Source organism: Mauremys mutica, chromosome 6 (assembly GCF_020497125.1).
Source record: "Mauremys mutica isolate MM-2020 ecotype Southern chromosome 6, ASM2049712v1, whole genome shotgun sequence".
NCBI classification, from domain to species: Eukaryota; Metazoa; Chordata; order Testudines; family Geoemydidae; genus Mauremys; species Mauremys mutica.
The window spans coordinates 36,623,952-36,640,047 of NC_059077.1; the positions used below are offsets into that span (position 1 = coordinate 36,623,952).

The window sequence follows — 16,096 nt, forward strand, 5'->3', positions numbered from 1 at the left end:
AATGTTGCCCAATAATACAAATAGTTTATTCATTTTGCTTTTGTTTTGTAATAAAGCTTATTTTCATTAAGTTACCAAGATTCCCTAGGCTTGGGAGGAAAAGAACTAACAAGTGGTAATTAAATGAAAGTTTCATCTTTAAGAAGCCAATTTCAATTTCTAATATTCCCCTACACTTACTGGGTCCGGCTGGTCCCTTGAACTACGATTAAGTGAAGCTTTTGGGAATCTCCCTGCCCCCAACTAGTATAGCTTCATAACAACTTTAAGGGAGGCCAAATTTTGGATTTCACCATTCCTGGCAATTGTAAACTTAGTATTTTTATATTAACACTTCTGAATTACTAGGATTTCCTTGAGTCTCTCCATGCTCCTTTCACTGGACTGGTATATGGAATAATAGTATGCAATTTTTTACAAATGTATTTCTAAAATGTGCACTAATTCTGTTAGTGACATACAGTACACAGGCTAAATAATTTTCATCCAGTTGCTTAACACTTTTTCCCTTCTTGTTTGAATCCTGCCCCTCCATTTGGTATGAACTTTTCCCTTGGAAGTACTGCATCCCAGCTATCCTTCCTCCACTTGATGGGAAGCCTTTTAGTGCAGCTCCTTAACTCAGTCCTCAGGGAATAGCGAGTGCTGCTCCTGTAGCACACTCAGCCCAGCACTGGGCTAAGAACTGACCCACCAAACCTCCTGCATGACATTACAAAGCAAAAACCCTACTAACACATTCAGTTGAAATGAAGACATTTTGAAGGACTGTTTTTTACATTTCCATTTTATTCAAATTTTTCTTCTGACTTGAGGCTTGTTAAATCCAGAAGGCTACATTATAACCGAAGAGGGAAAACACACCCAGCACAGACAGGAGACTCTCAGCTTGCTGAGAGTCCTCTAAATCATCTTGATGAGAAAGGGAGATCTGGTCTTGCACACCCAGAACATGCAGGAGGTTCAACCTCCTAAGTCACAGCACACTGGCAGAGGCCCAGTGACTCGGCACTAGCTTTCCCTTTCTCCTCCTCATCCTGACTCTTTGGCTGTCACAGAAGCCAAGTCCCCATTCAGTGTTTGCCTGCTGCTATCCATGAATTTTCCCCTTCACTTGTAGGGGTTTCATGCAGCAGAGGATGCCCACTGATCTTATTATCATGTTAAAAGGACCAATAAGATCCTATTCCATGTACTTTGCTTCTATTTTTAAATACCTGGGATGGGGTCAGATATTAAATTGATGGGGGCTATATAAATACCTAGATAGAGAATACCAGCCTTGCTTCCTTCTAATTGAGGAAGCTGGATTCCATACTGCACCCATGGAGAGGCATCTGTAAAATGGGGATAATACAAAGGAACTGGGATTTACACACCCCAGCTCCTCTCCACATTTATCTCGTCCCAATCTGCCCAATTTAGAACCCCTGAAAATAGAAGGAATTGTCAGGCCTCACTATTTTAGTGACACAAGAAGAGAGATGGGTTGTACTAGCATCTGATGATCAGAAATTTTGCTTTTCTTAATATTCAGCTCAACAACTAGGTACAATATACCAAATTGCTTTGCCTAAAGTTTGGGGGTGGGTGGGAAGAGAGTGAGAAGGCCAGGTGAAATAAAAGAATACTAGTTCAAAATATAGTAACAACACAGAAGAAACATTAAGACAGTACAAGAAAGTAACTTTACAAGAAAATCTCATTTCTGAAAGGCTGAGCTTTAAGGAACTCTACAAAAGAAGCTGATGACAAATACTTGTTCAATTCTGCAGATAGAGTCCTTTCTTCACAAACATGGTGCATGAATGTCAGTTTTATATCAACAGCTAATTGAGATTCATCCTTCATCATCACTGCTGCTCCATCCATCTTCAAATGCTGGATTTAAGCGTTGCTGAGGTAGGAGATAAAATAATTTTTTTTCAATAGTTTGCTTTTTAAAAACGGAGTGAAAAAACTGAAATTTAATTATGATTTAATTAATAAAGATTTAATTATGAAGAACTAAATTAAGGTCACCACTCAAGTCATTTCTTATATTACTATTTAATATATACTATTCATTTTCTCTTATTTTTACTGCATTTTTGAAGCAGATGGTTGTCCATCCTATAAATTAATATATTAGAGTAAATTATGAAATAAAGTAGTATGCTGCATATGACTGACGTAGTCACAAGGTCTCTGGCACATGGATTGAAATGTACAATATCTTACCCAGTAATTTCCTTTCTGCTAACAGCATCTTCCACAATTCTGTTACATATGGGCTATTCCCCTTCCTGCCTGCAATTTGCAGAGGCAGCTCAAAGCTGCAGCAGAGCCTGTGCTAGCCACACACCTTCTCCTGCTTGCTGCCAGATGATTCATTCCACAGCTGTGAAAAACCTCCTACAAAATTAACAAAAAACTTCAGTGCCAACTAATGAATTATGTACAGTAGGCCACTGCCTACATGGTGACTATCCAGATAAAATGCTGACTCTTGGTTGTGAAGCCATCCAGCAGGGGAGAACTGTGGATGATCCTGTTAGCAGACAGAAAATTACTGGGTAAGAAATTTTCCATTCTGCAGCCCAGCATCTCCCACAATTTGGATATGTATGAGAAGTAGCACACAGTGAACTGGAACAGGGAGGGACAGAGAAGTGAATATAAGAAACAGGATATACCCCACTTTTTGAATTGTTCAAATGGCCAAGTTATGTCTGGACCACTACCCGCAGCACCTTCCTGCCAAAGAGGCCTCTGTGGATACAGAAACTCCATCCTATAGTGTCTGATAGAGGCATTAGCCAATGATCACATGGCTGCTCCACAGATCTCTGCCATGGAAGTGCCTCTCTTTTGGCCCATGAGGTTGCCATGGATCTTGTAGAATGCACTTTGATTTTCCAGAACCGGCACGCTGAATGACTTGTATGCCTCAGCAATGCACAGTCTTATCCACCTGGTATGGGATAGCTTAGATACTAAGCCTTGGCACCTCGGGATGAAAGGAAATGAAGACTGCCTGATCTCCTCAAGGATTCTGTATGCTTGATATAAATATTCAGTGCTCTTCTGACACCTAGGGTGTGCCACTGCTTCTTGGTCAGGTGCTGTGGCCATGGGCAGAATGAACAGTCAGAGGCTCAAAGGCTGGTTGAGTGGTTAGGGCTTTCAATGCCAGTGGTAGTTCCCACTTAGGGAAGATCGGTCTGACCACTGGTTTTTCTCTGACAAATCTGCATACCTGAGGGTTCTGCCAAGGAGCCCAAGGATCCTGCAAATAGTACACTGCTTACGGCTGGCAGCTGGTAGGCTACAGTGCTGGGCAAAAGACCTTTATCCACACATTCCTGAAGGAAGTCCAGAGTGGCCAGAATCCCTTGGATCTCCGCTGTGCTCCTGCATCATGAACTGAATTTGGTCCATATGTAGGAGCAGGTTTTAGGGTGGAAACTCTCCTGGATGAGAGTAGAATCCTGATCACTTTAGAAGACTCGCTGAGAGCAGCTAATGCTTCCCTCTTTCAATCGCTAAGCTGCCTGTTGAAGACTATCTGGGTCTGGGTGGACAAATGGGTCTTGGAAAGAAGATGTCTGGTCTTGTCAAAAGCTGCAACAGTGGTTCCAGCTTTAATTCTCCTAGATTAGAGTAGTAGGGTCTCCTTGGTTGGTATGGAATTAGCACTGTCTCCCCTCCTTCTTCTTGCCTTATAGTTTGGATCACCTTCCCTAGAAGATGAAAGGGTGGGAATGTGTGTAGCAGGCCTTGTGGCTATCTATGCAACACAGCATCTGTCCCCATGGGGTCTGCTTGCTATGTGAAGAACTTTGGCCATTTTGTATTCTTGAAATTGACAAACAGGACAACTGAAGGGAGACCGAAGGTCTGCAAAGATCAGAGTGAAGACTTCCTGGTGCAGGCATCACACTGAATAGTTGACTTTGCATCTGCGGAGCCAGTCTTCCTTTAGGTTCAGCTCTCCCCTTTATATGCATCACCTTTAGGGAAGGGAGAATCTTCTTTATCCATTTCATTGTTTCCATCATTTCTGCATGTAGAGCTACACTCCTCATTCCCCTTTGGTTGTTTATGTATGCAGTTGTGGCTGCGTAGTTGAACCAAGACATGGTTGCCCTCCTGATGCACTATGCTGTTCTGGGTCCCAGAAGCATTCCCCCTCTCTTCAGCCTGGCATCTGTTGTGAAAACCTACAGGCCTGGAAGGTATATGGGAAGATCCCAGTGGATGTTCTCTGAGACTATCCATTATCTTAAGGGATTCCAGCACCTGGTTTGGAACTGGAAAGTAATCTTGCATTCGCTCCAAGGAATGGTCCCATACTCTCAGAAGAAAGGCCTGGAGACACCAGATGTGTGACCTAGTCCTTGGGGAGACCCATGTGTATGAGAGCAGAAGGCCCAGTGGATAGAGACGCTGAGCTATGGTTGGCCTCATGCATTTGTCCAGCATGGATATGAGATCTTGGATCATCTGAAACCTGTCTAGATGGGTAGATCTTTGTCACTGAAGTGCATCTCCACTGCTAGGTGAATTATGTTTGTCTAAGGAATCAGTGAGCTTTTCCTGGTGTTATTGCAAAGTCTGGTTGTAGCAGAGTGTTGGTGCAAAAGCACCTAATTACACCTGTTCAGCCAGCTCCAATCAAGGGAAATATATTGGGGCTGGTGAAACAGACCTGATGCCTGGCCTGGGGATTGGCTCCACCTGTGGGCCTGACAAGCCAGCAGTTATAAGGACTGGGAGCCAGAAGAAAAGCCAGGCAGGGAAAGGTCAGACTCTTAGCTGTGGGCTGACTGCAGGAAAAGAGGGAACTAACCCTGTAAGCTTTGTATATAGCTCAATGCTGGTGGTGGGAGAACTGTGTATGTGTAAATAAAGCCAGGGGTGCTGCATACCTGAAAGCCTCTCTGCACTTTATTGGGATAGCCAGCGGGCTCTGGAAGAGGAGTGTGACAGAGAACCTGTCACACTGGTGCTTGGAGATAATCCAGAGTCTAGGTTGTGGCACTGCATGCTGTGGTTTGTGAGCTGTGCCTTGTTGTACAACCAGCCACTTAGGACTCTGGGTGCAGAGGGTGAATCTGAAAGAAGGATTTAGTTATGCTGAGGATTTTGTTGGTTTGGAGGAATACTGATCTAGGTTTCCTTGGAAGCTTCTGCTTCAGATTTTTTCCCCATGCCACTGTACAAGTATTGTAATGCAATCACTATCATGAAAGTGCAACTTACGTTTTATATGAATGCACTCAAAAACAAAACAATGTAAAAGTTTAGAGCCTACAAGTCAAAGCATGAAGGGGCATATGAATGTTTAGCATATATGGCACGTAAATATCTTGCAACAGTCGCTACAACAGTGCCATGCAAACGCTTGTTCTCATTTTCAGGTGGAGTAAATAAGAGGCAGGCAGCAGCATTATCTCCCATAAATGTAAACAAACTTGTTTGTCTTAGCAACTGGCTCAACATGAAGTAGGACTACGTGGATTTGTATGAGGTGAATTGAAAAATACTACTTTTTATGTTTTTAGTGCAAATATCTGTAATAAAAAATATCAAAGTGAGTACTGTACACTTTGTATTCTGTGTTGTAATTGAAATTACTATATTTGAAAATGTAGAAAAAGATCCAAAAATACACAATAAATTTAAATTGGTATTCTATTATTGTTTAACAGTACGATTAACCATGATGAATCATGACTATATTTTTAATCTAGTTAATTTGTTTTGCGTTAATTGCATGCATTAGCTGTGATTTATTGACAGCCCTAATATAAATATAAAAACACATTTTAGTTTAAGACTTGGTTTAATCAGGTGTGCTCATTTTGCTCGTGATACCTTGAAAGAAGGCATCAGTGGGAAAACATGCATCATCATAATGCTCAAAAAGAAAGATCTATTAATAAAAAGTTTCTTCCAGGCCACTGACAGACATCTGGTCTTGGTTCTGCAGGGTTTTTTTTGGTTTGTTCGCGTATGCAGACAACAGGGCTGTCCCTAGCCATTTGGGTGCCCTACGCAGGAGGGCTGTGTTGGGCCCCAGGCCTCCCCCTCCAAGGGTCTGGAAGGTAGGAGCTGGCTGTGGGGATTAGCAGAGGGCTGGGAGCAGCCTGCTCTGCTTCCCTCATCCCTGCCCCAGACCTGTCGCTCGGGGGAAGGGGATTGGGGGAAGGGATCCCCCACTCACCGGCAGCCGTGGGAAGCAGAGCAGCCCAGCCCCAGCCCAGTCTGCTCTACCGCACCAGCTCCCACCCGTGGCGCTCCGCTTCCAGCCACCGGTGAGAGCCGGGGGCAGTCCTTTCCCCAACCCGAGGGACATAGCTGAGGCCGGGGCAAGGGAAGCGGAGCGGGCTGGGGCCGCGTCTCTCCACTTACCACCACCAGTGAGTGCGGGAGGCAATCCTTTCCCTGCACTCACTGGTGACAGGAAGCGGAGCGCTGCAGCTGGTGGAGTACAGCAGGCTGGGGTTGGGTTGCCTCGCTTCCCGCTGCTGCCGGTGAGTGCGGGGTCGCTGGGGGAAGAGGTGGAATGGGGGTGGGCCAGGGGCAGAGCAGAGGGGAAAGGTAAGAGGCAGGGCGGAGGGAGTTGTCCGGGGCCCCGCATCCCCCTAGGGACGGCCGAGGGATAGGGCTGGTGCCCCAAATTTCATGGTGCCCTAGGCAGCTGCGTATGCCTAAGGACGGTCCTGGCAGGCAATGCCTTTTTCTTTTCTTCCCCGGCTGCTTATAGGGTGAAGTAGTACACTATTCATCCTGATCTGAGGACTGTACAATAGAGGGGTACTTTATACATCTCTCAATTGTGAAAATAGTTGTTAGAGGTCCCAGAAGCTTGAAAGATTGTCTGCCTGCTCCTCCTAGTTAGTAAGTACTATATGAGCAACCCAGTACCACTTAGATATACTCAGGAAATCAGTATCACTTTGAACGTGGGAAGGGATTTGTCACGTACCCCTACGTAATCCTACAAAAGTGCCTCTGTTCTGGTCACAGACTGCCTGAAGTGCTCAAAGCTTTAATGTGGAGCCACCCTGTGGACCTGGGAAGGGGCACTGAGAGACCCTTCCCCACCTTTCAGCATCGGAGGCCCTTTTCATGGCACAGCACGAGTTATGGCTGATGCTCAGAGGGCACAATTCCCATTCCGCTGCTGCCTCAAATCTGAGCCACTTTCCTGGCAGAGTGAGAGTCCTTGGGCTGAAAGCCAGACAGACCATGCAGCCAATTCATATGAGGTTGCAGCCCGAGGCAGGGCTGCACAGGAGGGAGATGCTTCTCTGCGTGCCTAGACATGCTGCAGGGTGGGAGAGGGACAGTGAGCATGCTACAGTGCACAGGGAGAGACTTCATGCAGGAAAAGAGCCCCAGCAAACACTCTTTCAGGAGGAGAAGACAAAAGTAGGGTTGCCACCTGCCCAGGTTTTACCCAGACAGTCTGGTTTTTGGTTTCTTGTCCAGGAGCCATTTAGGGTTGCCAGGTGTCTGGTAGTAGACCAGAAAGTCCAGTCAAAAAAGGAACCTGGCAGGGTCTGGTCAGATGTACTGACCGGACACCAAATGTCCAGTTACCGCAGGGCAGAGGGAGGTGCCAGGTCATTAACCCACACCAGCCCCTGCTTACCGGGGCTCCCTCCTACTTGCAAGAAGGGTCCTTGTCAGGCTGCAGCAGCTCCTGTCCCAGCCACAGGGCAGAGGGAGCCCAGCTTGGGGCGGGGGGGTATGCGAGCTGATTTTCAGTGGCTCTCACGCTGCCCGGGTCCTGGCCACTGGACAATAGTTTAATATATAACTAAACTATATATATAAACTAATATATAACTAAAGACTTATAGAAAGAGACCTTCTAAAAACGTTAAAATGTATTACTGGCACGCAAAACCTTAAATCAGAGTGAATAAATGAAGACTTGGCACAACACTGCTGAAAGGTTGCTGGCCCCTGATCTAGAGAGCAATGGAGGAGGGAGAGGAGCAAGTGATTGGGGGGGGGAGGGGGAGCTTGGGGGAAGAGGCGGAGAAAGGGGCAGGGCTTCGGGGGTCCGGTTACCAGCAATTAGAAAGGTGGCGATCCTCGGCAAAGGAGGATTTTCACCCCACCCCCACAACAGTAGTACTTGCTCCCTTGTGCAGGACACTCTTGCTTTTGCCTTTCTGGGACAAGTCCTGCAAAATCCAGAGCGTATGGTGAGAATCTGGATTCACGTTGTGAGGAAGCGGAGCTGTGTCGGAGCTGTGCTTCTCTCCCCCGAGATTCTAGGACCCATTTTAGGACTTGTGGGGTGACCCGCAGCTTTTGTTGCTCCAGTATTTACCCCCTGGACTGAGTCCTCCTCATCCTCAGAGCCTCCTCCCAATCTGCTCTGTCTCCCCTGGTTGGGTTTTGCAGTGGAGTTGCAGCTACCTGGGGAGGAGGGGGGGCCCCCCCAACATGCCTGTCTGACTCAGAGCCCCCTACCCTAGCAGAGAGAGTTGGCTGGCTGGCTGGGCACATTTTACCTTCTGCCAAGCCTGAGAAACTTAATGCATATATAGAGCACCTTTTGGATTTTGCCTGGTGTTTGTGCAGCTGCTCTGCCATACCTGAAAGAGGGCAGAGGAGCTTGGCAAGGAGGCATTACTAGGGTTGCCAACAATGTTCCCTCTAACTTTTCCCATCCATGTGCAGAATTAATTTTGCTATATACACCAATATGGAGGAGATGTGTGGTGGGGGTGGAGCCAAGGGGTTTGGAGTGTGGGAGGGGGCTCAGGGGTGGAGCCGAGGGTTGGGGTGCAGGGGGGTGAGGGCTACAGCCTGGGGTGTGGGCTCTGGGGATGAGAGGCTTGGGGTGTAGGCTGCCCCGGTGCTGCGGCGGGGAGAGAGAGGACACCCCGCCACGGTCTCTCACTGCAGCAGCTCCGGGGTCAGGGGAGAGGCGCCTCTCCGTTGCAGCAGCTCTGTGGCCAGGAGGGAGAAGCGTTGCTCCCGCCCCATGGGTGCGCCCCCGGAGCCGGGAGGGAGGGGCGTTGCGCCCTGCCACGCCGCAGCCCCGGAAGGGAGGGGCGTTGCGCCCTGCACGCCGCAGCCCCGGAAGGGAGGGGCATCGCTCCCTGCTGCATCGTGGCCCCGCAGCTGGGAGGGAGGGGCGTCGCTCCTTGCTGCACTGCGGCCCCAGAGCTGGAGGAGTTAAGTGCTTTCCCTTGGTGGTCTCCTGCACGGTCACACAGGTGCTCACCTTAGAGGGAATTTAGGTTGTCAACTCATCACAATTGCCCTGGAGTCTACAGGAATTAAAGACTAATCTCTAACTAAAGATTATGTCATGTGATGAAACCTCCAGGAATACGTCTAATCAAAACTGGCAACCCTAGGCACTGCTGGGGAGGCTCCGAGTGGCTGTGAACATCATGCTGCTCACATCCCAGACCAGAAGGAGGCACTGAAGCTTGAAAACAAATAAAAACGCTTTAACTGTCCAAAAAAACAGGTACATATAACAAGAGGAGGAGAGGAATGATGAAAACCACCAACTGACTGCTGTAGCAGCAGCAGAAGATCTGGCAGCAAACAGGAGATGGGGTATGGCTTGCACAGGCAGTGCTGCATCTTTTAACTGTCACAGGAAACTGTAGACAGGAGAGGAGTAGCCAATATGTATCAGAATCGCAGCTGATGCTGGGCTGCTGAAACTTTACGAATATCTGAAATTACTTCCAATATATTAAGTACAGTAGCCAACTTTAGTTTTGTGTTGGTGGTCTTAAAAATCTAGAACGGATTTCAAAACTCAGTGGCAGTTAAAAGTCACACGTGTCTCTTTGATGACGAGTAAGGCTATGTTTTAGTCATGGGTATTTTTAGTAAAAGTCATGGACAGGTCATGGGCAGTAAACAAAAATTCACGGCCCATGACCTGCCCATGACTTGTACTATATACCCCTAAAACTTGGGCCAGAGGTGCTCTGAGGGGGCAGTCCGGGGCACCATGGGTGCTGTGGGGGGTGACCTGGACCCTGGCTAGTGCTGAGGGGAGGCGCGCAGCGGCCCGCGGCCCTGGCTGGTGCTGGGGGAGGGGGCGGCACATGGCCAGGGACCCCTGCTGGGACTGGCAGGCTCCCTAATGGGCTCCATACAGCTCCCCGGAAGTGGCTGGCATGTCCCTGCAACTCCGACTCTGCAGCTCCCATTGGCTGGGAACCACAGCCCTGAGCCCCTCCCACAACCGAACTACCCCAGCAGTGGCTGGTGCAACTGGCCCAGGGGCTGTCTCATCTGCTCGGGCAGCCCCAGAGCTAACTGCACTGGCCGTTGCAGAAATCAGAGGTCACAGAAAGTCACGGAATCTGTGACTTACGTGACAGACATGAAGACTTAATGATGACAGCAAGCCTTAGAGACCAATAAGTGAGAGAAGCAATGTATATGCCTTTGGAAGGTACTGGTGCTTAGGTTTTCCGTTTGGAAGCTGAAATTAGAAGTATTGCTACCGAGAAAAACACACTACTCTAGTTATCATAGAATAGTTACAAAATAAAGAAAATAAAGACTTTTTAAAAAAAAAACTTTACAAATATGCAGTACCAACTATAAATCATGAAACAGCTAACAGATCTCCAGTTTAAAAAAAGGATGATAAACTGGACCCCATTTCATAAATGTAGATGGTCTACATCTAAATTCACTTTACAATAATGCATAAGAAATAAGATTTTTTTTTTAAAACAAAGATTTCCAGACTTTGTTTAATAGGCTTCAATGATTCATTAAAAATATGTAGATGTATCAAAAGTGTCTTGGGAACTTGGATACCTGCCCCACCTTCCTTTTGTCTCTGACAGACTCTTGAGTAAGCTTGCTTAGCATTTTCTTGATGTACTTCCAGATCCAACAGTAATTGGATGTGAAAAACTGCTACCCTTAATCTTACTGTTCGTTTACTACTCTAACTTTTTATTTTTAATTTTGTTACTGTATTTCCAAAGGACCTTAAAACTATGGCAGGTAAAATGTGGTATGGAAATTAGAAAGGCTAAGAAGAAAGTCAAAAAGCCAAACAACATAAAAACAAGAAACACTTTAAATACAGGAGAAGCAGGAAGTCTAGTAGAGAACTGGCTACTCTGCACTAGAGGAAAAGCACATTGCAGAGAAAAGACAGCTAGATCATTTCTGTGTATCAGTCTTCACTGCAAAGGGCAATAGGGAAATATTTTCTTTATATCTAACTTTCCCTTTGCTGTTTAAAAAAAACAAAGTACAATTGACATTCATAGAATATTCTATACCTTTGCAGCATCTTCATCAGGCATTGGCTCTCGTAGAGCTGGCACCCACGCAAGTATATTACAATCTTTGCTACCGCTATATAGTTCCTGTGAGAAAGCAAGCAAAAATAATGTCACTCAGTGTTTGCTGAATATCGAACAAGAAATGCTTATGAGAAAAATTACATTTAAGTGACGTTTAATGTTTAGAAATAAAGAAACATTCTTAGAATCCAATCTGTAATGTAATCTAGATCACTGCAGATTTTAAAACGTAAAAGACAATAGGACACAACTGCTGCTAATTTCCTTAGGAAGAATTTACCAAAATAGCATTGCTACCATTTAAATTGACTTTACTGTTAAATTTAACTCATTTCTCATCTCTCTACCAATTGTATTCCAAATTTCTTCAGAGCAAAACTTCTTCCTTTGACACCATAGATCAATAATTTAGGTTTTGTCTACATGGAGGGTTTAAACCAAATTAAGTCGAGTTAATTCTGTTTGAAAATGCTTGTATACACCTGACACAATCCACTGTAGTATACTAACTTTTCATTTACAATAAACTCTGGAGTCCTTCAAAGTGAACTAATTTTGCTGTGAATTGAGTTAGTACAGTGTATTGTTCATGTGCACACAATGCTGCTGCAAACTACTTGGCAGTTCTCAAACAGTTATCCCACACTGCTTTCCAAGCAACCATTACTGACTTGTCTGTTTAACTGTGTGCCCTCCCCTGCTCTGGCGTCAAGTTTGCTGATGTTCTATCCTCTGTTTAAAAGCTGGGATGGGATCAGATTTTGCCCATTTGCTCCTGGATTCTAGTATATCAGAACTACTACAATATTACTCTGGAAGCCCTATAACAGGGGTCGGCAACCTTTCAGAAGTGGTGTGCCGAGTCTTCATTTATTCACTCTAATTTAAGGTTTCGCGTGCCAGTAATACATTTTAATGTTTTTAGAAGGTCTCTTTCTATAAGTCTATAATATATAACTAAACTATTGTTGTCTGTAAAGTAAATAAGGTTTTTAAAATGTTTAAGAAGCTTCACTTAAAATTAAATTAAAATGCAGAGCCCCCCAGACCAGTAGCCAGGACCCAGGCAGCATGAGTGCCGCTGAAAATCAGCTTGTGTGCCGCCTTCGGCACGCGTGCCATAGGTTGCCTACCTCTGCCCTATAACATGCCTCAAGCACCATCTTGGAGCAGGGCCCACCCAGAGGATTCAGGGGGTCTGGGGCAAAGCAATTTCGGGGGCCCCTTCCATAAAAAAAAAGTTGCAATATTATAGAATACTATATTCTCATGGGGGCCCCTGCGGGGCCCGGGGCAAATTGCTCCACTTGACCCCCCCTCTGGGCAGCCCTGGCTTGGAGCCGTGTTAAGACCCTGAATCTCATCACAACCTGAGGTGGAGAATCCGTGCCGTAAACTCTTGTGGTCAGGCACTGCAATAAAGATCTTTTCTGTGGACATTGCTAAGCAGAAGTCTGTGACTAGGATGCTGATCAGTGCCAGATAATGAGCAAATAGCTCAGGAGGATCTATATTAAAACAAGGGATGACATTGCCTAGCATGAAATGAGGACATTGAAATAACAGACATCATGGAAACTTCACGGAATGAGGCTAATCAGTGGGACACAGAAATAACAGGCTACAAAATACATAGGAATAACAGAGTAGGTCATGCTGGTGAGGGAGTGACATGATACGTCAAAGCATAAAGTCAAATAAAGTACAAATCTTAAATGAATCAACTACCATAGACTTCTCTATCGATAAAAATTTCATGCTTGAATAGTAAGTGTACAGAAGTAGGAATACACTACCGACCACCTGACCAGTATGGCGATGTTGACTGTGAGGTGCTTAGAGAGATCAGAGAGACTATTATTGCATCTTCTAGCTTCGTAATGGGGGATTTCAACAATCCTTACATTGACTGGGTATATGTTATCTTAGCAGAGATAACATTTTTAGACCCCATAAATGATTGCTTCTTGGAGAAGCTTATCCTGGAACCCACAAGGAGAGAGGCAATTCTTGATTTAGTCCTCAGTGGAGCACAGGATCTGGTCCAAGAAGTGAATATAACTGAACTGCTCTGTAACAGCGACCATAATGTAATTAAATTTAACATTTAAGGAAGAAAATACCAAAGAAAGTCACCACAGTAGCATTTAACTTTGAAATTAGGAAGCTAGCGAAACAGAAATTAAATGCAACAGTCTGACAGAAATACCTGTAAACTGCAAGAAGACTATTTTAAAACACCATAATAGAGGATCAATCTAAACATACACTCCAAATACCAAAACAATGCCACCATGGCTAAACAGCAGAGTAAATGAGGTGGGTAAAGGCAAAAGGGCATCCTTCAAAGACTGGAAGTGAAATCCTACTGAGGAAAATAGAAAGGAACATAAACAGATATAAAATTATAAGGCAGGCCAAGAAAAAATTTGAAAAACAACTAGCTAAAGACAAAATGTAATAGCAAAGTACATCAGAAGCAGGAAGCCTGCCAAAATGTCAGTGGGGCCACTGGATCGAGGTGCTAAAGGGGCACTCAAGGAAAACAGGGTCATTGCAGAAAAGCTGAATGAATTCTTAGCACTGGTCTTCAGGGAGAGAATACGAGGGAGTTCCCTACATCTGAGCCTTTTTTTTTTTTTTTTTTTTTAAAAAGGTGACATAGCTGAGGAACTCTCCCAGAATGAGGTATCAATAGAGAAGGTTTTTTAATAAACTGATAAATTAAACAATAAGAAGTTATCAGGACCAACTGCTATGCACAAGAGTTCTGAAGGAGTTCAAATATGAAAGAGCAAAACTACTAACTGTAGTATATAACCTATCGCTTAAATTAGCCTCTGTACCAGATGATTAGAGGAGAGCTACTGTAACAGTGATTTTTAAAAAAGCCTCCAGATGGGATCCTTGCAATTACAGGCCGGTAAGCCTACCTTCAGTATCAGGCAAACTGGTTGAAACAATAGGGGAACAGATGAACACGATATGTTGGGGGAAAAGTCAATACAGCTTTTGTAAAGTGAAATCATTCTGTACCAATCTATTAGGACCAGAACTGTTCAACATATTCATAAATGATATGGAAAAATGGGGTAAACAATGAGGTGGCAAATTTTGCAGACAATACTAAATTATTCAAGATTGCAGTCAGCTTTGGACTTAACTAAGTTACAAAGGGGTCTCCCTAAACTGGGTGACTGAGCAACAAAATGGCAGATGAAATTCAATGTTGATAAATGCAAAGTAAGGAATAGCTTTATAGTCATTCCCCTTTACAGCTCACAATTCCCACTTCTATAGCACTTCTGGGGAGACCATCTTGGTAAATAACTTCACAGAGTATCTTCCTGGCCTGCCCTTTGCCTTTTTGAATAATGCCATTCTCTGCCTGCCAATCACCTGTCCCCGTGTAACATTATCCAGAGTCAGGACAACCTAAAAGGGGTGTGTGTGTGGGGGGGGTTTACTATCTAACTTGTACTCAGATGCACCCTACTAAGCCCTCTGACACCATATAGACACCTCCATAATTCCCCTCAGCCACCACAAGACCAGGAACATAATTCTTAAAAACACCAGACTCCCAGGTACAATAGCAAAGCCAAACAACATATCCTGCACAGACAAAAATGTCAGTGCACACACTGATTATCTCTGAGGTACCCTCAAAACTGGGAAGAATTTCAGGGAGGTGAAGTCAGAAATGCTTATTAAAAAAAATGCTGTCACAGCCTCTCTGGAATATGAATAACCAATTGTGATTTTTATTAATACTCCCACATCTATGGCACCTACACTGGCCAGACACTCAAGGACAGGGACTGAGTAGGGTGGCTAACCTAAAGGAGGAAAAAAAATCAGAAAATTTGTGATGAAATGTTGGACCTCATTGCAGTGTTCCTCCCAGTACCACAAAAACACCAAACAAAACACTCCCTTGCCCCCCAAAATAGCAGAGAGGTGCAGACAGTATTTGAGGGTGGAGAGAAAGACAGACAGAGCGCTAGAGAGAGATTTGTGGGAGTGGCCAATGACAGTATGGCAGTTGCCAGGGGCAGCCTTGCCGTGACAAAAACAGCTCCAAAAAAGACAGCGAAATGCCGAGGCCATACAAAGCCAGAATGCCCTGCTGAAGTGCACATTGCTGTTTGTGAACAGTCTGCATTGCCTGCTATCCTCACACCCAGCCATGTTATGCAGCCCCTAGACAAAAAGAGACTACTGGGAACAACAATATTATCCCCACTGTGCCCTGCAGCAGTGCTCCCAGAGGCCATTCCCTTCATAGGGCTCTGAGAACAGCTGCACCTGGGATCCCAGCTCTTTTGAGCCCTGTAGCTCTCCTGATACCTTTGAGCCTCACCACTAAATATCAGAAGGCTCACAAACAAGAAGAGATAAATGCAAAATGTATATTCACCTATGACTTTAAGCCTCTCCACCCCTAGTGTTGTGCCCAGAACTGCACTGTTGCACTTTGGTATTCTGGTTCACTATTGTTTTAATTACAAGTTTACTTATAGTCGTTGGACAATAGATTGTTATTGTTACATAATTTAAAATGTTTCATTATTGTTTCATTTAGAGGTTTATTTTTGTTTGTTATACAATATATCATTTAACAACAAAAACTTTAAAAACTTCATAAGGAGTCAACAAGGCATTTTACACTGAAAAGCCTTACATTTTATATAATACATAAGGTTTTACAAAGCATCTAAGCAAAAACACAAGGTAAAATAGGTTGGCCACAACGTTGCATCTTCTCTGTCCATAAAACACTGAGC

The 16,096-nt window shown here is 44.8% G+C and overlaps 1 protein-coding gene and 1 long non-coding RNA gene across 3 annotated transcripts in view; one reads left to right on the forward strand and one right to left on the reverse strand.

Moving 5' to 3' along the window:
• Positions 1-769: 769 nt before the first annotated feature.
• Positions 770-16,096, reverse strand: part of ERCC8 (ERCC excision repair 8, CSA ubiquitin ligase complex subunit) — a 52,474-nt gene continuing 37,147 nt past the window's right edge. The window contains exons 11-12 of the mRNA XM_045020571.1: positions 11,286-11,372; positions 770-1,897 (exon numbers count right to left, since the gene is read on the reverse strand). Of these exons, the coding sequence (XP_044876506.1) occupies positions 1,841-1,897; positions 11,286-11,372 (144 nt within the window). The 3' untranslated portion in view covers positions 770-1,840. The remainder of the gene's footprint in view (positions 1,898-11,285; positions 11,373-16,096) is intronic.
• LOC123372474 overlaps positions 9,177-16,096 on the forward strand; it is a 30,360-nt gene continuing 23,440 nt past the window's right edge. For both annotated transcript variants that reach the window (XR_006580307.1, XR_006580308.1), the window contains exon 1: positions 9,177-9,487. This is a non-coding gene — a long non-coding RNA (uncharacterized LOC123372474). The remainder of the gene's footprint in view (positions 9,488-16,096) is intronic.